The sequence below is a fragment of the Hemibagrus wyckioides genome, linkage group LG13 (genome assembly GCF_019097595.1).
Source record: "Hemibagrus wyckioides isolate EC202008001 linkage group LG13, SWU_Hwy_1.0, whole genome shotgun sequence".
In the NCBI taxonomy this organism is placed as follows: Eukaryota; Metazoa; Chordata; class Actinopteri; order Siluriformes; family Bagridae; genus Hemibagrus; species Hemibagrus wyckioides.
This window is the reverse complement of record NC_080722.1, coordinates 5,016,704-5,038,808: the sequence shown is the minus strand read 5'-3', so window position 1 is coordinate 5,038,808 and position 22,105 is coordinate 5,016,704. Positions and strand designations below refer to the sequence as shown.

At 37.5% G+C, this 22,105-nt stretch overlaps 2 protein-coding genes across 4 annotated transcripts; both read left to right on the top strand.

The window, feature by feature from the left end:
* Nucleotides 1-9,606: 9,606 nt before the first annotated feature.
* On the top strand, nucleotides 9,607-11,348 carry LOC131363953 (erythroblast NAD(P)(+)--arginine ADP-ribosyltransferase-like). Its single transcript, XM_058406955.1, has 3 exons — nucleotides 9,607-9,711; nucleotides 10,173-10,269; nucleotides 10,350-11,348. Exons 2-3 carry the CDS (start codon nucleotides 10,180-10,182, stop codon nucleotides 11,025-11,027), a joined length of 768 nt encoding a protein of 255 aa, XP_058262938.1. The 5' UTR covers nucleotides 9,607-9,711; nucleotides 10,173-10,179; the 3' UTR covers nucleotides 11,028-11,348.
* Nucleotides 11,349-14,056: 2,708 nt separating this feature from the next.
* LOC131363320 (erythroblast NAD(P)(+)--arginine ADP-ribosyltransferase-like) lies at nucleotides 14,057-20,683 on the top strand. 3 transcript variants are annotated; one of them, XM_058405720.1, is made up of 3 exons: nucleotides 14,085-14,203; nucleotides 19,485-19,569; nucleotides 19,658-20,683. In XM_058405720.1, the coding sequence occupies exons 2-3, from the start codon at nucleotides 19,492-19,494 to the stop codon at nucleotides 20,351-20,353; spliced, it is 774 nt and encodes a 257-aa protein (XP_058261703.1). In that variant the 5' UTR covers nucleotides 14,085-14,203; nucleotides 19,485-19,491; the 3' UTR covers nucleotides 20,354-20,683. The 3 variants fall into 3 exon arrangements, with proteins under 3 accessions (XP_058261704.1, XP_058261703.1, XP_058261702.1); XM_058405719.1 differs by lacking the exon at nucleotides 14,085-14,203 and adding an exon at nucleotides 18,664-18,790; XM_058405721.1 differs by lacking the exons at nucleotides 19,485-19,569; nucleotides 19,658-20,683 and adding an exon at nucleotides 16,839-17,944 and having other exon boundaries at nucleotides 14,057-14,203.
* The last annotated feature ends 1,422 nt before the right edge of the window (nucleotides 20,684-22,105 follow it).

The window sequence follows — 22,105 nt, the reverse complement described above, 5'->3', positions numbered from 1 at the left end:
AGAGCATTAACAGTTTTACCTAACTGCTGATTGGCTGGTAGCTCTAATGCTTTGTATGCGTGATGTCACGGTTCATCTCCCTGCACCTTGTGCTCGGTTCAACACGTACGTATATTAAGTGAATAAATGATGTCAGTGATTTTTCCCTTGGTTTTTATACAGGCTGTAATGAGGCAAGTAGAACCTGTACACCAGAGGGAGCCCTCGCCTGAGTATTAACATCTGGGACTTATTTCCGGGTTTTTAGGCTATTTAAACAGCCGGCTTTCCTTTGTTTTTGCAAAGCATCGTTTCTGTTGAGTACGTGCCAAGCCTTTGATTGTTCAAGTCTGGATTGCTACTGTGTATGATCTCTGCCTGTTATTGTTCTACTATGATTTTCGGATTTCGGTTTTGGTTTCTTTTGAAAGTATATTTGTTTTCTCGGTTTCTGACTTTTCCGCCTGCCTTATCGTTTTTGATTATTACCTGCCATTTCTATTTATAAATAAAGATCTGCATCATAGATTCTGCTGCATAAGCCTCGAGTGATATGTCACACAGGCAGTACTGTACTCTATTTTTACGTCAAACATTTATTTATTTATTTTTTAATAAATTTTATGAATTTATTTATTTTTTAAGGGTAATGTATTAAGCTGACTTTTAAATGAAATTAAAGTGTTTTGGGAGCATGACTGGGGTCATATTTAGGGTTTAAACTCTAAAAATAAGCATTTAGAGTACAGTATTAGCATTTTTAGTGACTCCACCGAACATCCGCGAATCCTCGTCATTCACGATGGGTCCAGGAACGTAACCTCGCGGATGTGTGATGTATTACTGTATATCCATTAGAACATGGGAAATCCGTGACAAAGTCCACCCCTAGGTGCGACTAGGGTCGCTCGGGTATAGACAGATGTTCCAGAAGTCCTGTTGGGAGCTGGTGACTTGGGTTGGTCTGTGCAGAGACAGGACAGGCATTGACATGATCCTCAAAATCCCAGGCTGAGTGCCTGATGGACAGCAGTTCTCAATTTCCCACATCATAATTTGTCTCTGCCAGGGTTAGATTACAGGAGAAATAGGCACAGGGGAACAGTTTCCCCCGGGTCTCCATAAAGTTGTGATAACACCGCCCTTACACCACAGCTGGAGGCATCCACTACCACAGACAACAAGTCGATGGTGCAGTCCCAGTTGTAGTAAGGGGGAAATGAGGCTTTCTTCTTACTGAAGTCTTCTTGGAAGTCAAGATATTCCAGGGGCACAGTCCTGGACTGCTGAATGTGAGGGCTTTCAACAGTGATTGTTAAGCAGTCGCAAGTCACAGAGTTCAACAGAAAATTTATTTTGCAGTAAGGAGACCATTTCATCAGTTCCTTGTTGACCCAGGACAGGCAGGGGCTGTGAATGCGTAGTGAAGGAAAACTCAGGATTGTGAGAATTTTTGGGTTCACTCGGAGAATACTGAGTCATGCTTCTGCCGCTGCCTCTACTGATATCAGAGAAGCTTTTTGCCAAAGAACCACACAGAGACAGTGATTGAATAGCAAAACACCACAAATTTACTGAGATGAACAGGAAGTATTTATACAGACGAAAGTTGTACTATTCAGTATTATCTATAGGTAAACAAAAGATGACAGCAGAAACAGACATGGCGGTTGACATTCACTGGTGGTTTAGCGAGTTTATTATGAAAATGGTTATCTAAATTCAGTGGCGGGCCATGCATTTCACACCTAGGCCTTCACTGGTGTCCTTCCTGAATTAATCCACCTCTATACCATCATTATGATGCCACAGCAATAGATACTAATCAACTGTTAAATAGCAAGTAAAAAAGAAATTTGGCTACAGTATTTCACACCTCACAAGATATAGTCAATTTTATCACATTCCGCCGTGAAAATGCAGTTGTAAGGATGTCTGCGACCAAATCGCTTTCCTATCCTCTATCAGCCATTGTGAGTTAAAATATATAAATTTTATTTAGTTTGTGCAGTGCACTGCCTCTGACTACTCCAATTATCCAGTCAAAGGACGGGATATTGCTAAAATAATCGTATGCCTGCTAGATGGCCCCAGTAATGCCAACTCAAAATCTGATTGGTTAATGTAACAATTTCATTGCCACTTATTTTAGGCTACAGGCGCCTGCACTATTGATTATGAAGGCCTTAGGGCAGATTTCTTTCACCCTGGCAACACATGATGTCAGCCACTGGCTGAAATATGATTGGATAAATAAATATAGACTACTGGAAGCAGCAAAACAATCTAGCCATGGGGTCACAGTCCAGTGACTTCTGTGCCGGTCCCAAGCCTGGATAAATATCCCTTTACTGCATGGCGTTGCCATATGGCAACTATTAATTTATCTCCGATTATTTTGATAGATTATAACTCAAAACTACTTTTTTCTGTGTAACTGGAAAAAGGTGGTTTTAACTTAACCCATGGCATGGCATGGTGAAGGTCATCATCAGAGGGCTCAGATGATCTGAGGTTAGTTTCCATTTGTGTTTTGTCAATTAAACTAGTTTATATATTTTGAATATTCTGATAAATGCTAAAATGTAATCGTTGCCATATGGCAACAACATGCGATAACTGAACTGGAGTGCAATTCATTAAATGAAAATAGCCTACACAGGAAAGGCATGGAAAGGCATGATGATCCCCTTCAAAGGCAAGAACCAGCTGAAGCAGTATGTCCCAATGAAGCCGAAACGCTGGGGGAACAAGGCATTGTATATAACTTTGATGCCTACACAGGGCCAGTTCAGCCACCTAATGGATACCCTGACATTGGTGCAAGTGGTAACATTGTGTTGAAGCTGGCCTCTATTGTACCCTGCAACATGCCATACAAGATCATCTATGACAACTGATTCTGCAACGTGGATCTTCAAGTACTTCTTGAAAAAAGAAGATCCACAGCATAGGAACAGTCAGACAAAACTGTCTTGCAGGAGGTACATTCATGAATGACCAAAACATGAAGAAGAAAGGACAAGGCACACATCAGGAGAAGATTACCACTCATGATGGTGTGAACCTGAGGGCTGTCACATGGTTCAACAACCACTTTGTCACACTTCTGAGCACCTTTGTTGGAGCAAATTCTGTGACACATGCAGAGACAAAAAAAAAGCATGGGAGGAGTGGATCTTCTTGATTCTCTAATTGCTAACTACCACACCAAGATCCACTCCAAGATGTGGTACCATCGGATCGTGTTCCAGCAACACTGACCACAGGCCCTTACAAGGAATTGAGAAAGGATGATGTAAGGTGCTTGGATGCAAAGGCATTGCGAGGACCAAGTGCTCAAAGTGTTCTGTCCACCTCTGCATCACAAGTGAGCAGAACTACTTCTTGGAATATCACAAGGGCTGAAATAGAATTAAATTAGGAAATAGCATGGAGAGTTAGAATGACAGTAGGATTAAAATGTAGGACATAAAAAGATCCACAATGAAAATACAAATTGGTTATACTTGTCCAATGTCTTTTAGAATTGTGACAAATTTCACCATCTTTCTGGGTGGACATACCTGTGTTATAATCATATTATAAATACCATACATTATGATTAACAGTTGAAACAACACTAATTTTTGTTGATCTAAAATTGAGTCATGAATTTCATTAAATAAAATAAAGATATGTATAATCTTTTGTCTATAAAAGGTGTGTTTTCTAAGAAAAACAAGACATTATGATACTTTCCACCACTGCACACTGTTGCCATATGGCAACAACTTATAAACTGGCCCCCTAAAAAATTTTTTTGTATATTTTTATTTCTTTAACTAATTTAAACAATAAAAATCAAAAAAAAATTTTTTTCATGTAAGTAAAATAATTCATGCAGTAGAGGGATAGAGAGGGTTGTGTCAGGAAGGGCATCCGGCTTAAAACATTGCCAAATTTAATCATGCGAATCGTCAGTACTCTAAATTTCATACCGGATCGGTCGAGGCCCGGGTTAACAGCGACCGCCATCGGCGCCGTTGACCTACAGGATGCTGGAGGACATTGGGCTACTGTTGGTCGAAGAGGTAGAGGAGGAAGGAGAGTGCATAGACAGATAGAGAAGAGGAAAGGTAAGAGTGTAGGACTGTGAATAGGAACTCTGAATGTTGGTACTATGACAGGGAAAGGCAGAGAGCTGGCTGATATGATGGAGAGAAGGAAGGTGGATATACTGTGTGTACAGGAGACCAGGTGGAAGGGTAGCAAGGCTCATAGTATAGGAGCAGGATTCAAGCTGTTTCATTATGGTGTGGATAGTAAGAGAAATGGGGTAGGTGTGGTCCTGAAGGAGGAGTTTGTGAGGAATGTTCTGGAGGTGATGAGAGTGTCAGACAGAAGTCTGAGGATGTGAGTCTGAAGTTAGAGGTTGAAGGGGTAATTTTGAATGTTGTTAGTGCTTATGCCCCACAGGTAGGTTGTGAGTTAGAGGAGAAAGAGAGATTCTGGAGTGAATTAGATGAGGTGATAAAGAGTATTCCCATAGGTGAGAGAGTGGTGATAGGAGCAGATTTTAATGGACATGATGGTGAGGGGAACACAGGTGATGAGGAGGTGATGGGCAAGTTTGGAGTTAAGGAAAGGAACCTTGAAGGACAGATGGTAGTGGACTTTGCTAGGAGGATGGACATGGCTGTGGTTAACACTTATTTTCAGAAGAGGGCACACAGGTACACTACATCCTATGTAGAAGAGACAATCTGAAAGAGATTAGTGACTGTAAAGTGGTAGTGGGAGAGAGTGTAGCCAGACAGCATAGGATGGTGGTGTGTAGGATGAATTTGATGGTCTGTAAGCAGAGGTCAAAGATAGAGATGGAGAAGAAAACCAAGTAGTGGAAGCTGAAAAAGGAGGAATGTTGTGAGGAATTTAGACAGAAGTTGAGGCAGGCTCTGGGTGGTCAGGTAGTGCTGCCAGATGACTGGGAAACTACAGCAGAAGTGACCAGGGAGACAGGAAGAAAGGTCCTGGGTGTGTCATCTGGAAGGAGGAAAGAAGATAAGGAGACTTGGTGGTGGAATGAGGAAGTTCAGGATAGTATTCAGAGGAAGAGGTTAGCCAAGAAGAAGTGGGACATGGACAGGACTGAAGAGAATAGACAGGAATACAAGGAGTCACAGCACAGAGTGAAGAGGGAGGTGTCTAAGGCCAAGCAGAAGGCGTATGGTGAGTTGTACACTAGGTTAGACACTAGAGAAGGAGAGAAGGACTTGTACAGTTAGCTAGGCAGAGGGATCAAGATGGGAAGGATGTGCGGCAAGTTAGAGTTATTAAGGATAGAGATGGAAAGGTGCTCACAAGTGAGGAGAGGGTACAGAGGAGATGGAAGAAGTACTTTGAAGAGCTGATGAATGAGGAAAATGAGAGGGAAGAAAGAGTAGAAGGGGTGAACTCTGTGGAACAGAAAGTAGATAAGATTAGAAAGGATGAAGTCAGGAAGGCTTTGAAGAGGATGAAAAGTGGAAAGGCAGTTGGTCCTGATGACATCCCAGTGGAGGTCTGGAAGTGTCTAGGAGAGGCAACAGTGGAATTTTTAACTAGTCTGTTTAACAGGGTTTTAGAGAGTGAGAAGATGCCTGAGGAATGGAGAAGAAGTGTATTAGTGCCGATCTTTAAGAATAAGGGTGACGTGCAGGGTTGCAGCAACTATAGGGGGATAAAGTTGATGAGCCATACAATGAAGCTATGGGAAAGAGTAGTGGAAGCTAGGTTAAGGAAGGTCGTGAAAATTTGTGAGCAGAAGTATGGCTTCATGCCCAGAAAGAGCACAACAGATGCAATTTTTGCTATAGGGATGGTCAGAGAGAGTTGCACTGTGTGTTTGTAGACTTGGAGAAAGCGTATGACAGGGTGCCAAGAGAAGAGCTGTGGTACTGTATGAGGAAGTCAGGAGTAGCAGAGAAGTATGTCAGTGTGGTGCAGGACATGTATGAGAGGAGCAGGACAGTGGTGAGGTGTGCTGTAGGGCAGACAGAGGAGTTCAAAGTGGAGGTGGGACTGCATCAGGGATTGGTTCTGAGCCCCTTCCTGTTTGATATGGTGATGGACCAGTTGTCAGAGGAGGTCAGACAGGAGTCTCCTTGGACAATAATGTTTGCAGATGACATTGTGATCTGTAGTGAGAGCAGGGAGCAGGTGGAGGGAAACCTGGAGAGGTGGAGATTTGTGCTGGAGAGAAGAGGAATGAAAGTCAGTCGTAGTAAGACTGAGTACATGTGTGTGAATGAAAGGGAGGGAAGTGGAACAGTAAGATTACAGGGTGAAGAGGTGAAGAAGGTACAGGAGTTTAAGTACTTGGGGTCAACAGTCCAGAGTAATGGAGAGTGTGGGAAAGAGGTAAAGAAGCGAGTGCAGGCAGGTTGGAATGGGTGGAGAAAGGTATTAGGAGTTCTGTGGGATAGAAAAATTTCAGCAAGAATCAAGGGGAAGGTGATACAGGACAGTGGTGAGACCAGCCATGCTGTATGGTTTGGAGACAGTGTCACTGAGGAAGAGACAGGAGTCAGAGCTGGAGGTAGCAGAGCTGAAGATGTTGAGGTTCTCTTTGGGAGTGACACGGTTGGACAGGATTAGGAACAAGTACATCAGAGGGACAGCTCATGTTGGATGTTAGTTGGACAAAGTTAGGGACGCCAGATTAAGATGGTTTGGACATGTCCAGAGGAGGGAGAGTGAGTATATTGGTAGGAGAATGTTGGACATGGAGCTGCCAGGCAGGACGCAAAGAGGAAGGCCAAAGAGGAGGTATATGGATGTAATAAATGAGGATATGAAGCTAGTGGGTGTAAGTGTTGATGTGACACCCACAAATGTATTGTCACAATTATGTTTATATATTATTTTATTTCTTTGTACAGAAAGGCCAGTTTTATGTGTTTTAATAATGGCAATTCTAGTGCTATGTTTTTTAGTGTAGTTACTAAATTACACCGCCAAAGTGAGCGTTGGAGTGTAGCCGCCAGGCCTCCGTTTCTCAGACAGAGAACAGCCTGTGGAACGAACACAACTCACGTCTCATGTCTCTGCTTCTTACTGTCTTAAAAAGGTTAGCAGCATATGTAATCCCAATATAACTTATTGTAAAGGACTTAACAAACCCTTTTTATGTTGTTTTATAAAGTTTTAAGTGATAGAGTGTTTTTGACAAGGTATAAAGATGTAGACTATGTGAAGTGGATTTTTGTTAGCATCTGTGAGTGAGTAAGATGACAAAATGGCGGTTTTAGTTTTGTATACCTTCTTTTTCTATTAGTACCACAGCTCCTAAACATTTGTAACCTTCAAGTTTATATTTTGTTAATGTTCATATGAGATACAGAGTGCACAATTTCCATTATATGTTTATGTTCTATAGTAGCCTTGTATTTTCTAGTGTTTAAGGCCAGTAATTAATATGTTGTGTGGAGAATGTTGTGTAAACTGAAAATATTAAAAGTTTGTCAATAGGCTGAATTAACCAGTACGAGAGTAACTGAAGCAATGTATTTCTAATGCTAGTGTAGCAGATATTAAATGTGAATTTAAATGCACATACCTTTCCACAAAAGCTAGTGAATTGTTGTTACTGAAAAGTAATTAATTTACAGAGACTGTATACTTGTTAGCTACAGTACATTCATATGTGAAATTGAGTTAATTATGTGAATTGTTTTGAGTATGTAACTGAGTAGACTGTAAGAGAGAAAAATGTTAATATTGAAGGAAAATTACAAGAAAATGAGAAATCTCTGTTTAATAAAGACAGAGAACAGCCTGCGGAACGAACACAACTAACGTCTCATGTCTCTGCTTCTTACTGTCTTAAACAGAACATTATAACTGTGAACAGGTCGCTCATGCCTGAGGCCTGTAACATTGAGGATGCAGAAGATGGGGATAGGTGGAGAGAGATGATTCGCTGTGGCAACCCTGAAGGGAAAAGCCAAAAGAAGAAGAAGAAGAAGAAGATGAAGAAGAAGCAGCGAAACCAAGAGAAAAGCTATGAAATGTGGAGAAAAGACTATTGGGAATAATTTAAAACACATTAATGAAAAGATATATTAAATATATTAAAATGCAAGTAAGTGATTCAGATCACTGCTGTTTAGGCCAGCAGAGAAGGCCTTGCTGGCCCTGACAGCCCACCACTGTCTAAATTACAGAAAAAGAAACTCAGCGAATGTCTGTGTTTGGCAGTAATTTGGAATAATAGTATTTGGCACTTCTGACCCCATTTAGCTTCCACTTTGAGGGCAGTGTCATAATGACCAGAACAGTATCTATGTAACAGAAACATGGAGGAGGGGGGTTGCAAAAATGTGAAATGAACATAACACAAGGGTTAAATGGAAAATGTTTCGAATTGAAGAACGTGTCCTCTACAAAATTGGCAAGTGAATTCACAGCACACACAAACAATCTTGCGAGACATGAAGCAAAAGTAGAGCACAGGGCTGACATAGGGCCTATGCCTCTTACCAGCACTTTATAGAGCTCTTTGGCCATGCTTTTAACAACTTGCTAACTGTGAAAGGTTTTCAGTTCTGTAACTTATGGCTGCTTTTTTTTTTTAAATTAAGTTTACACTCTATAACTGAACATTTTTATTAACAATTGTCACTCACTCTGTGTGCCATGTTCTCTGCTCTCACTTTACACACCCATTTCTTGCACTCTCACACAGATGCAGACACACAGACACAAACACATTCACACAACACAAACACATTCACACTCACACACATATATACAAGTGTTTTCTCAGTTTTCACACCTTCTAAACACTGAGACAAAATTTTAAGACCATCTCTTCTGCTCAGATGTAAAGCTTCAATAGTAAATTTTATGAGACAAAAAGCAAAAAATAAAGCATAACTTTGGAAATCCAAATTTGTCAAATGCTTCTTTTTTTATCAGCTCAAAGATCATGAGTCAAAGTGAAGTAAAAACGATCAGTCATTTTACATTTATGGGTGTAATGTTTAAACATATGATAATGAGAAAAATATATAATTACTTTATGTATTACAGAAACAGAAACCTTTGAGAAATTTGGATTTTCAAAATTATGCTTTACGTTTGCTTTTTGTCTTGTAAGACATAATATTGAAGCTTTACATTAAGATCTACTACGGGGTAAAGAGTGCTGGAGTGAGTGAGAGAGTGAGTGAGTAGATTAAATGTAATGTGTACTTGATGTGTGTGTACTTAAATTAAAGTAGATCCATTTAATTAAATATATGAATTAAATATATTAATTTACTATGATTAGAATTAACTGAATTAACTATTCAGTGTCAAAAGTCAAACATATATTTATAGACAGTGAACATTAAATGGACTCCAAGGATAACAGGAGGGTTAAAAAGTATGTGTAACCAATTGCTGACAATTGCTATTAGGACTATCCATTCATCCATTGTCTATACCCGTTTTATTCCTTAGAATATTTGTTTTCAATTTACATTTGTGTATTTCATATTTAAATATTTACTGCAGTCTATACTGAACATAAAAATCACACCCCAAAACTGTCAGCATCACACTTTGGAGAGAAAACAACTCCATAAATGGTGATTGAAAGGAGAAGTAGATGTGTATAAGAAGTGATGAGTTGAAGCTCTGACACATTGAGCAGCTCCTCGTTATACACAATTGCTTATTGAAAAAAAAACAGTGTCATTGCTTACTGTTGAAGAAACTTGAGCTGTGAGTATTATAATTATTATTTGTTTAGAGAGAATTTTACGATCTTCAAGCATACTGTACATTTATTTAAGACATAATACTGTATTGTTTATGATATTATGAGAACATTATTCACTGTGCTACTGGAATAATTCATGCTAGAAAAGTGACTCTTTTTTTCTTTCTTTCTTTCTTTCTTTCTTTCTTTCTTTCTTTCTTTCTTTCTTGCTTTCTTGCTTTCTTGCTTTCTTGCTTCCTTCCTTCCTTCCTTCCTTCCTTCCTCCCTTTCTGCCGGTTCAACTGCTTGTACTCTTTCCCATGAAATCATCAAAGATCAGAAATAAAGCCAGGAATCCTTTCCCATTCAGTTAGTTGTGTTGCATGCTCATTATGAGGCATTGTTTATACCAAATTTTCACACAATGGTTTTCACAACTCAGATGCAATCTGTATACATTCTGTAAATATGCTCTTAATTTCAGATTAACAATGAGGAAAGCTGTGTTCATCAACACCACTGCCATCATCATCACCATCACCATCATCATCATCAACACTTTAGCAGTTGTTTGCACATGGGTGAGTTTCTCTTTCAAGTTCAAGGTCTTTATTATCATTATTTTTGTAATAATGTATTTTTTATGCTATAATTTTTATAGAAAAAAGACATTGTCTATGAACTGGACATGGCCCTGGATTCTGTTGATGACCAGTACATAGGCTGCTTCTATGAAATGTTCAACCGGATTAAAACCAAGATCCTACAGGAAGAGTTAAAAAAAAATCAGAAATTTGAAAGAGCTTGGAATAAGTATTCAAACATTACTGATAATTTTACAAGAATAATAAAGGTCTACACTGAACCTGGTAAACTTTATAAACAATTCAATGATGCTGTCGGCTCAGGAATAAAAAATTACCACACTCAATTTAACTACAAAGCCTTTCATTTCTTGCTAACACGCGCCGTACAAATGCATAAAGTACAGAAATGTGTTGATGTTTTCCGCAGAACCGATGTTTATTTTAAGAGTAACGTTTCTAATCCTGTAATGCGATTTGGCAGGTTTACTTCGACTTCATTTAGAAATAACATGACTAAGTTTGGCAATATTTCCTGTTTTAAGATTAAAACATGCTACGGTGCAAACATATCCGCCATTTCTGTGTACCCTAATGAGGAAGAGGTGCTAATCCCACCTTTTGAAAAATTCAAAATCACAAACACTGAAAACAACAAGATGAACTGCGGTGTCCTTTACACTCTACAGAGCGCGGGAACTTGTAGCAATATGAACTGTGAGCTGTTTAAAATGAAATCAACGGTAAAGTGTTGATATCAATGTGTTGATGTTATTATAACACCACTGCTAACATGACTGGATAACTTCATACATGATGTAACATGTTCTAAGCATGTGTTGATGTCAGCGAGATATCTTATTTGTTATTACATTATAAAATTGCAATATAATTACATGATTGTAATTTTAACAATTTTACCTGAGCTTTTGTCTGAACAGAATCTAGCAACGTTTTGTAGCACAGCACCAATTTAAAGTCTGAAAAAAAAATTGTGAAGACTGTTTATTATTAAAATGTGACAACATGTATAGACTGTTTGTTATATGCTTTTCTCAATTTTTTTTAATGACAGTCCCAGGAATCTTAAATAAATAAAAGAATTTTTTTTGTTTGATGAACTTCCTTCCTTCCTTCCTTCCTTCCTTCCTTCCTTCCTTCCTTCCTTCCTTCGACTTGACAAAGACAGACACAAGTGGGCAGGTATAAATAGGGCAAATTGGAAACAGGTGAAAGGACACATGTCATAACCACATAACATTCAACAAGGTATGATCATTTACCTTCCCCTCTGGTGGTCAGGCAGGGAATTGTCCCAGTAGTTCCTGACATGGTGTCACTATTCTAAACCACCTAAAGGACTCTGAAAGCACTGAAAGCTGATGTTCAGTGAGGAAATGTGGGGTTTAGAGAAAAACAGCAGGGAATACCACATTGATTAAAGACACACACACACACACACAGCAATCGCACTGCAATCTCATATCAGCTGAACACTGACACTGATGTGGTGGTTGTTCTTCAATAAATACTCATTTTGCCCCTGTTGAACTGACCCTTTGTGACGTCAGTCCATGCCAGAGCAGATTGTTGGGGGGGTTGGGTTAGAAAGATATCTTAAGAGCTGACTTATTTTTGGATGCCCCTGATGAAATTATGTAACAAATGTGTAGAATCAATTAGACATTTTTTACTTTACAATTCAGTATGATTTGCTTTCATTGTTTAAAGTTTTTAGTTAGTTTAGGGGGAAAAACCAACTTATTTCCAATTTAAATTCTCAAATAAGACTTAATAAATTGTATTTATACGACCCCTGCTGGCCACTTTATTTATTTATTTATTTATTTATTTATTTATTTATTTATTTATTTATTTATTTAATACCTTCCTAGCAGCAAACAGAACTGACTGAATCTATCATTTTAATTAGACTGATACATGTTCAACACACACATTTATATGAAGTTTATCTGCTTTATGTTCCTGGAATATTTAGAGATCTGGGTTGTTACAGCTTTATAAACATTTTTATAAGATATACTTTGGTCACTGGGCTATTTTTACATTGAACTCTATTTATTAGCTCAAAGATCATGAGTCAAACTGAATCAGCAATTCTGTATACATGGCATTTAAACATACTGTATATTTGCTTAAAAAAGTATATCACTGCTGTATATCATATTATTTGTTCTGCAGGTGGTTTTGCCTGACGTATTTGGGGATGAAGACCACTGTATTTCACCATTTTTTGATGTGAATATCTTGCTTTGAGGAATATGAATAGCAGTTTCCTTATTTGCTTCATAATCAGAATCATCAGACTCAGATTTGACCTCAAGATGGTCTGGACATTTCTTCTATTCAACAGTCACGACCAAAAATGAGCGCCAGAGCATCCAGGGCTGTCAGCTTTTTACTTCTGCTGCTCATTTTGTAAAGGTCTGACAGCAGGTATATTATATGTAGCTGCAGAGTTGTAAAGAGACTCCAGGAACGGTAGGAATGGGATCCATGTGCGGATTTATTAAACATAAGGAAACTAATCCAACTCGGCAGGCAGAAGAGCAAACAGTTAGACAGGTGGCAGAAATAAATAAAAAAAAAAACAGAAAACAATCAGAGCTAGAAAACAAAACGTAAACACAAACAAAGTATATTTATATTTATATATTTTTTTGCTTGCGAGATCTTGTGAGGCATGAAGCAAAAGTAGTGCATAAGGCTGACATAGGGCCTGTGCCTCTTACCAGCACTTTATAGAGCTCTTTGGCCATGCTTTTAACAACTTGCCAAATGTAAAAGAGGCTTCGAGTTATGTAATTTGTAGCTGTTTTTTTTACGTTTACGCTCTATAATTGAACATTTTTAACAATTATTTGTTACTCACTCACTCACTCACTCTTTGTCCTTCTACTCAAAAGCTTCAATAGTAAATTTAATGGGACAAAAAGCAAAAGTAAAGCATAAATTTGGAAATCCAAATTTGTCAAATGTTCAGCTCAAAGATCATGAGTCAAAATGAAGTAAAAACAGTCATTGTACGTTTATGGATGTGACGTTTAAACATATGACAGTGAGGAAAATATATCATTACTTTATGTATTATGTGGCTTTTTCTTACTAATCAATCCTTCCAGTTTTTATGAATCATGATCTCTGAGCTAATAAAAAGAAACATTTGGCAAATTTGGATTTTCAAAGTGATGCTTTACTTTTGCTTTTTGTCTTGTAAGATCTAATGTTGAAGCTTTACATTAAGATCTACTATGGGGCAAAGAGTGCTGGAGTGAGTGAGAGAGTGAGTGGATCTACTTAAATTAAAGTAGATCCATTTAATTAAATGTGTTTATTAAATATTCAGGGTAAATTGTATTGGTACAAAAAGATTGTTTATCATAAACATTAAATGTACGGTGACAAAAAGTAGGAACATCGAGTAATAAACTACATTTTAATTCACTTTCTCACACTAGAAGCACCAGACATGAACTGTATCTACAGTCTGATGCAGTGTCTAAATATTTTCCTATTTATCTAATTACTTAGTAAGTACATGTGAGTGTTATTTTATTAACAATTCTTATAAATATCTTCAGTGCAGCTTGTGAAGTTTATGTGCTATTTTGTGTCCTCTACAAAATTGGCAAGTGGTTTCACACACACACACACACAGTTTTGCGGATGTGACATTTGAACATACTGCACGATGGTTGAGAAAATATATTGTTGCTGTACATCTTTATGTATTGATGTATTGAGACCCCCAGCTGTAAATGAACCCATGCTGCTAGGACGTGTACAGATCAGTGAGAGAGTGAGGGAGAGACACTGCAAGCTGAGTTGGAGGGGTTCTCCATCACATTGTATGCTCTGTACCTGATCTAGCACCTCCAAAAGTGGGAGCTCCAGCACCTGCACTGTCACAGTGAGTACCTGTCTCTCAGTACAGTGATTTCTCACTGGTACTTTTAATATAGCTCTTTTTTTACTCCTTCCCATTAAATCACCCAGCTCCAAACTTTAGACCTCAAGACCTTTTTGTCAGGCAATTTATGTAGTGGGTGTGGTAGCTTAGTGTTTAAGGTGTTGGACTGATCGGACGGTTGTGAGTTTGAATCCCAGATCCACCAAACAGCCACTGCTGTATCCCTGAGCAGGGTCCTTAACCCCCAAATGAGAAAAAAAATGAGATAAAGTTATAGAGAGAGTTGCTCTGGATAAGAGCATCTGCCAAATGTTGTAATTGTTTCTTTGTTGACTTCCTAAATAGCTTTTTAAATAAAACATAACCCCAACCCACCCCACCACCCCCATTCTCCTAAACACCCAGAATTCCTATAGAAATATTTTTAAATCACCATAAAATCTCACTGACCTTAGATTGGACAGAAAGATCTTTTTATTTAATGGTTTAATTTTATTTCTCAGTACAGATTTTTGTTATTTATAACATTTGGAATGTAAGTACAGTTTCTGTTATCAAGGATAGTAACATGTCTTTTCCTTTGGGTCTCTGAGAAATGATCTTTTCCCCTCCACCATGAGTGTGAACTCCAGAGGTGGACAGTAACGAAGTACATTTGCTTGAGCACTGTACTTCAGTACACTTTTTGAGTATTTGTACTTTACTTGAGTATTATTTTTTTTTCTGGAAACTTGTTACTTCAACTTCACCCCATTTGAAAGACTTTCTACTATTCCACCTTTTACTCCACTATATTTCTGTCCAGGTCATTGCGTAGAAAATAGTTAGTGTCAATCAGAGGATTTTTTTTCACTCTTGTAGCATCAAGTGTCGTGAAATACAGAAGTTTTCCGTCGTTTTTTGAACTCAATTGGTGGCAAAACGGATGACGGATCATCAGCACATCCATGGGCATACTTAGACAGTATGTTCCAGTTTTTAGAATAGAGTAAAGATTCTTATTGTTTTAAATGTTTGCTTTGTTTACTGAAAACAAACCACATCGCAGCCTACAAAAAACTCTCCCTCCAACCTGCGGAAGCATTTTCAGGTATGTATACTTTTAATTTCTGCTAAAAGCTTGGATGTTGCGTGTGCCATGAAGTATGTATGGTAAGGCAAATGTTTTTTTTATGTATTTGTTTGCCTAGTTGCCATAGCTTTGCATGCACACCACCAACACATTGGTAATGATGTTAGTTAACACGCAAAAACGTATGCTGCGTCCAAATTCTCATACTATCTGTCCTAAATAGTATTCAAAAATAGAATTAGTGTGCCCCAAATTGTAGTATGCTGAAAAGAGTATTCCAAAAATTTCCAGATGGTCTATTATTTCCGGTAGAAATTCGAAGTACAGAACGATGCACACTCTAATGGGTAATATTGCCCACAATGCATTGCACGCAGGAGGGAGGAGCCTTGAGAACGGTGTAAATGCATATTAAAACGGTGTAAATGAAATGTGGAAATATATATAACTTATATAAAATGTGAATAGTAAATTATATTGGATAAATAAGAATGAATAAAATGTTAAATGCTTTGTTTATGATGAGTGTGTGTAGCTATATTTACTTTTGATACTTAAGTACTTCTGTACTTTTACTTAAGTAAAAATCTGTCTTTACAACTTTTACTTGTAATGGAGTAATGTTTGTATCTGTACTTTCACTCAAGTAAGGAGGTTGTGTACTTTGTCCACCTCTGGTGAACTCTCAGTAGTTTATGATAGATTTGGGCCCTAAAGCAGAGGGATGTTCTTGAAGATTATAAAATTGATTGTTATAGTGATCTCAATATTATCCAAAACAACCAAAGCAGATGAATGTATTTTTATGTGTTTTAATACAGCTAAATCACCCTGGGGTCAAATTATCCCCAAGGAACACTGATGCCACAAAATGTGATGCTAATTTTATGTTTACCTGTTTGTCCCTATTAAATTAGGAAAAAATGTCAAACATATATTTACAGACATAAGACATTGAATGGACCCAAAGGATAATAGGAGGGTAAAAAAGTATGTGTAAACAACAGTACGACAATTTGGGGGAAAAAAAAACAAGTTACCTTGTGTTGCTATTAGGACTAGATTTTTTTTGGAATTCACATCTATATATTTTATATTTAAAACTTTACAGTATTTACTAAACATAAAATCACACCTTAAAACTGTCAGCCTTGTACTTTAGGGAGAAAACAACTCTGAAAAGGGAAGTAGTTGTGTATAAATAGCAATGAGTTCAAGCTCTGAAACACTGAGCACCTCCTTGTTATACATGATTGCTTATTGAAAAAAAAAACAAAAAACAGTGTTTCAGTGAAAAATGTGTCAATCCATGTCCGGTTTTCGGAAAGTTTTCGATTTTAATTCATGTTGATAACATACACTGTGTTATATCATTGTATCAGTGAAGATCGGAAAGAACGGCAGAAATTTTTCTTTCTTTCTTTCTTTCTTTCTTTCTTTCTTTCTTTCTTTCTTTCTTTCTTTCTTTCTTTCTTTCTTTCTTTCTTTCTTTCTTTCCTTCCTTCTTTCTTTCTTTCTTTCTTTCTTTCTTTCTTTCTTTCTACCACATTGAACAATAAAAAGGCTCTGACTACTGTATGGTGGTGGACTTGAGGAAGGAGAAAGGTGACACACATGCACCCATTCATATCAATGGAGAGGTGGTGGACCGTGTCACTGGCTTCAAATTCCTGGGTATCCACATCTCCGAGGATCTCTTCCGGACTACCAACAGCTCCAGTCTGGTCAAGAAGGCTCACCAGCGCCTCTTCTTCCTGAGGGCTCTGAGGAAGAACCATCTCTCTTTAGACATCCTGGTGAACTTCTACTGTTGCACCATCGAGAGCATCCTGACCGGCTGTATCACTGTCTGGTATGGGAACTGCACTGTGTCAGCCCGGAAAGCGCTGCAGAGGGTGGTGAAAACTGCCCAACGCATCGTAGGAGTTCCACTTCCTAAGATCGAGGACATTTACAGGAAGCGTTGTCTCAGCAGAGCACGCAAAATCATAAAGGACTTCTCTCACCCTGCCAATAGACTCTTTGCCCTCCTGCCTTCTGGGAGGCGCTACAGGAGCCTCCAGACCAAGACAAGCAGGTTTAGGAACAGCTTTTTCCTCACAGCTGTTTCTTTGCTGAAGTCTGCCTCCACCCGATCACACACACATTGACTGAACACATTATTACCAGTGTATATAACCTTTTTCTGTATATAACCCTTTCTGTGTACAGTTTACATATGCAAATATTTATCATGGTATACAATATCTTCCTCATTGCATACATCTAAATCATTGCACTCATTGTACATAACTCCTTCTCTGTATACTGTTTACATATTGAATTATTTTCATGGTATACAATACCTTCTTTATTGCACCACCTATAATCATTTGCTCATTTGCACTCATTCTATTTACCTCCCTCTGTACACTGTTTATATACTGTTAATATATGCAAATTATTTATATATTTTTCTATATTGTTTATATATGCAAATTATTTATTTGTTTATATACTGATTATATATGCTAATTATTTGCACTGTGGAAATGCCCTTCCGGTTAGATGCTAACTGTATTTCGTTGCCTTGTACCCACATGTGCAGTGACAATAAAGTTGAATCTAATGTAATCTAATCTATTCTGGACCACCTAAAGCACCCCGAAAGCACAGAAAGCTGACGTTTAGTGAGGAAATGTGGGATTTAGAGAAAAACAGCAGGGAACACAATGTTTTTAACTATCTTTGAGGCTCATAAATAATCCCCAGGGATCAGTGAGGTGACCTTCTGAAATGTCACTACCTACCTACCTACCTACCTACCTATCTAACCGCAATCAAAAAGATACCCTGTTTGAGAATTCCTATTTAAGTAGCCTGTATTTGTCACATATACATTACAGCACAGTGAAATTCTTTCTTCGCAGAAATGATGTTTTTCCTCCACCATTAGTATGAACACTTGAAAGGTTCTCACAATACCACAGGTATGTTTGTGTTATTTTAGGGCCCTAAAGCAGAGGGATGTTGATGAAGATTATAAAATTGATTGTTATATTACCCCCCCCCCAAAAAACAAAACAAAAACAAAGCAGGAGAATGTATCTTAATGCGTTTCATACAGCTAAAACAGCCTGGGGTCAAACTTACCCTAAGGAACACAGAATGAGGCCACAAAATGTGATGATAATTTTATGTTTACCCGGTTGTCCCTATTAAAGTAGGAAAAGTTAAAAGACGGTTAAAAAGTTACAGTTACATTGTGTTGCTATTAGGACTAGAATTTTGTATATTTCATATTTAAAACTTTGCAGTCTTTACTGAACATAAAAATCACACCCCAAAACCACCAACATTTCACTTTGGGGAGAAAACAACTCCATTTATGATTATTAAAAAGGGAAGTAGATGTGTATAAATAGCGATGAGTTGACGCTCTGAAACGTTGAGCTCCTCCTTGTTATACTTGATTGCTTATTGGAAAAACAGTGTCTTTTGCTTACTGTTGAAGAAGTCTTGAGACCGTCAGAGCTGTGAGTATTATAATCGCACTATAAATCTTACATATGTTCAGATGGAATTATCTTATTATCTAATCTTCAAGCATACTGTACATTTACTTAAGACATAATAATATATTATTTATTTTGAGAACATTGTTCACTGTGCTACTGGAATGATTCATGCTAGAAAATGTGTTATCAAACCTTTCTTTCTTTCTTTCTTTCTTTCTTTCTTTCTTTCTTTCTTTCTTTCTTTCTTTCTTTCTTTCTTTCTTTCTTTCTTTCTTTCTTTCTTTCTTTCTTTCTTTCTTTCTTTCTTTCTTTCTTTCTTTCTTTCTTTAACCAGTTCAACTGCTTGTACTCTTTCCTATTAAATCATCAAAGATCAGAAAGAAAGGCAGGAATCCTTTTCTCTTTGTGTTGCGTGCTCATTGTGAGGCATTGTTTATACCAAAATTTTACACAATGGTTTTCACAACTGCAGAATTGTGCACTATTCAGACTGTGGTGATAAAACAGAGACATGGCTCTTTTTCATAAGTTCAGTGCCGAAGAATTTAGCTGAATGTGAAACAGTATATCCATGCTGTAATGCCAGGAACTCCAGTGTTACTCCAAGACATCAATAATCTCCACACTAACAAATTCAGCTGATGTTTTACTCATTTGTAGAATAGTGATTTGTACACATATATACATACTGTATATATATTTTTAATTTCAGATTAACAATGAGGAAAGCTGTTTTCATCAACACCACTGCCATCATTACCATCATCATCAACAACATAGCAGTTTATTGCACATGGGTGAGTTTCTCTATCATGTTCTGCACTGAGTAGACATTTTATTATGAGTAATTTTGTAATAATGTTTTTTTCGGCTTTAATTTGATAGAATGATGACAATGTCTATGAACTGGACACGGCCCTGGATTCCGTTGATGACCAATACATAGGCTGCGTCAATGAATCATACAACCTGATTAAAACCAAGATCCTACAGGAAGAGTTTGAAACAAATCAAGAGTTTGAAAATGCTTGGAATAAGTACTCAAACATTACTGATGATTTTACAAGAATAATAAAGGTCTACACCACACATAATCAACTTTATAAACAATTCAATGATGCTGTCGGCTCAGGAAGAATAAATTACCGCACTCAATTTAAATACAAAGCCTTTCATTTCTTGCTAACACGCGCCGTACAAATGCATAAAGTACAGAAATGTGTCGATGTTTTCCGCAGAACCGATGTTTATTTTAAGAGTAATGATTCTAATCCTGTAATGCGATTTGACAGGTTTGCTTCGACTTCACTTAGAAATAACATTATTGATTTTGGTGAAATTTCCTGTTTTAAGATTAACACATGCTTTGGTGCAAACATCTCCGCCATTTCTGAGTTCCCTGATGAGGAAGAGGTGCTAGTTCCACCTTTCGAAAAATTCAATATCACAGACATTACAACTATACAAAACGAGATGAACTGCAGTGTCCTTTACACTCTACAGAGCGTGGGGAATTTTAGCAATATGAACTGTGAGCTGCTTAAAAAGAAAGCAAGGGGAACTGTAAGGAGGGGACGGTAATGTGTTGATATCAATGTGTTGATATTATAGCATCATTGCTAACATTACTGGATAACTTTATACTGTACACAGTGTAATGTGTATTTATGTAAGCGAGATACATTATTTGATACGACATTATAAAATTGCAAAATTATAATTACATCATTGTAATTTTAACAATTTTATCTGAGCTTTTGTCTGAACAGAATCTAGCAACGCTTTGTAGAACAGCACTTAATGTCTGAAAAAAATGTTGATGACTGTTTATTATTCAAATGTGGCAACATGTATAGACTGTTTGTAACCTGCTTTTCTCATTAAAAGAAATCTGGACCACATGGCTGAGGTTCACAAATAATTTTTTAAATGATAAATAAATAAATGTTGTTTACTTACTGACCAGATGAACTGCAGGATTAAAACAGTCCTTGTGTTTATTAACTAAAAATATCACAAACCACACGACGTAACAACCATAACACGAAACAAACAAAACACAAATACCCGAAGGCCTCACTGAAAACAAAGACTCAACTTAGAAAAACTGAATAAAAACCCAAGAAACCAAACACAACAACAAACAATGACTTGACAAAGACAGACACGAGTGGGCAGGTATAAATAGGGCAAGACATTAGGAGCAAATTGGACACATGACATAACCACATAACATTCAACAAGGTATGATCATTTACTGTACCTTCCAGCACCCCCTCTGGTGGTCAGGCCGGGAATTGTCCCAGTAGTTCCAGACATGGTGTCACTATCCTGTGTATTAATTAATTAATTAATTAATTTATTTATTTATTTAATTATTTAATACCTTCCTAGCAGCAAACAGAACTGACTGAATCTATCATTTTAATTAGACTGATACATGTTCAATACACACATTTATATGAGGTTTATCTTGTTTCAATAGTCTGGAATATTCATCATGTTTATAAGATTTACTTTGGTTTTGGACACACTCTACTACCTGTATTAATTCTTCTTTCTTAGTTAATCTAGGCTATTTTTACATTTTACTCTTCTATTTATTAGCTCAAAAGTGATGAGTCAAACTGAATCAGCAATTTTGTAGATGTGACATTTAAACATACTGTATATTGGCTAATGATTATGTATTAATCTATACTAGTATAAACTTTTTCTTACTGGTCATTAGGTCCAGGACTTATTTCTGTCATGTTGTGGCCAAGAAAGGCATTTTTCCAAACGTGGAAAACGATTTGAACTGTGGAAAATATCCTCAACAAAATTGGCACACACACACACACACACACACACACAGTCTTGCAATATCTTGTGTGACATGAAGCATATAGCTGACACAGGGCCTGTGCCTCTTACCAGCACTTTATAGAGCTCTTTGTCACTCACTATTTATCACGTTTTCTTTGCTCTCACTTTACACACTCATTTCTTGCACGCTCACACAGATGTAGACACATGGACACCCACACACACATGCACACAAACACACAAACAGATACACATGTAGACACACACACACACACACACACACACACACACAATTTCACTGCTGCTGCTTTCTCGGCTTTCAGACCTTCTAAACACTAAGAACAATTTTAAGACCATCTCTTCTGCTCAAATACTTTAATAGTAGATCCTACGAGACAAAAAGCAAAAGTAAAGCATAAGTTTGGAAATCCAAATTTCAAGTCAAACTGAAGTAAAACACAAGTGCGGCTTTTTAGTGCGGCTTTAGTCCCCCTAACCCCTAAGAGCCCCCCTAAAAATTCTGTG

Bases quoted from the DNA above. Each gene is read 5' to 3' on its own strand.
- LOC131363953 (XM_058406955.1), top strand. From the start codon at position 10,180: ATGAGGAAAGCTGTGTTCATCAACACCACTGCCATCATCATCACCATC. The intron at 10,270-10,349 runs GTGAGTTTCTCT...TAATTTTTATAG, and splicing joins TAGCAGTTGTTTGCACATGG to AAAAAAGACATTGTCTATGA.
- LOC131363320 (XM_058405720.1), top strand. From the start codon at position 19,492: ATGAGGAAAGCTGTTTTCATCAACACCACTGCCATCATTACCATCATC. The intron at 19,570-19,657 runs GTGAGTTTCTCT...TTAATTTGATAG, and splicing joins TAGCAGTTTATTGCACATGG to AATGATGACAATGTCTATGA.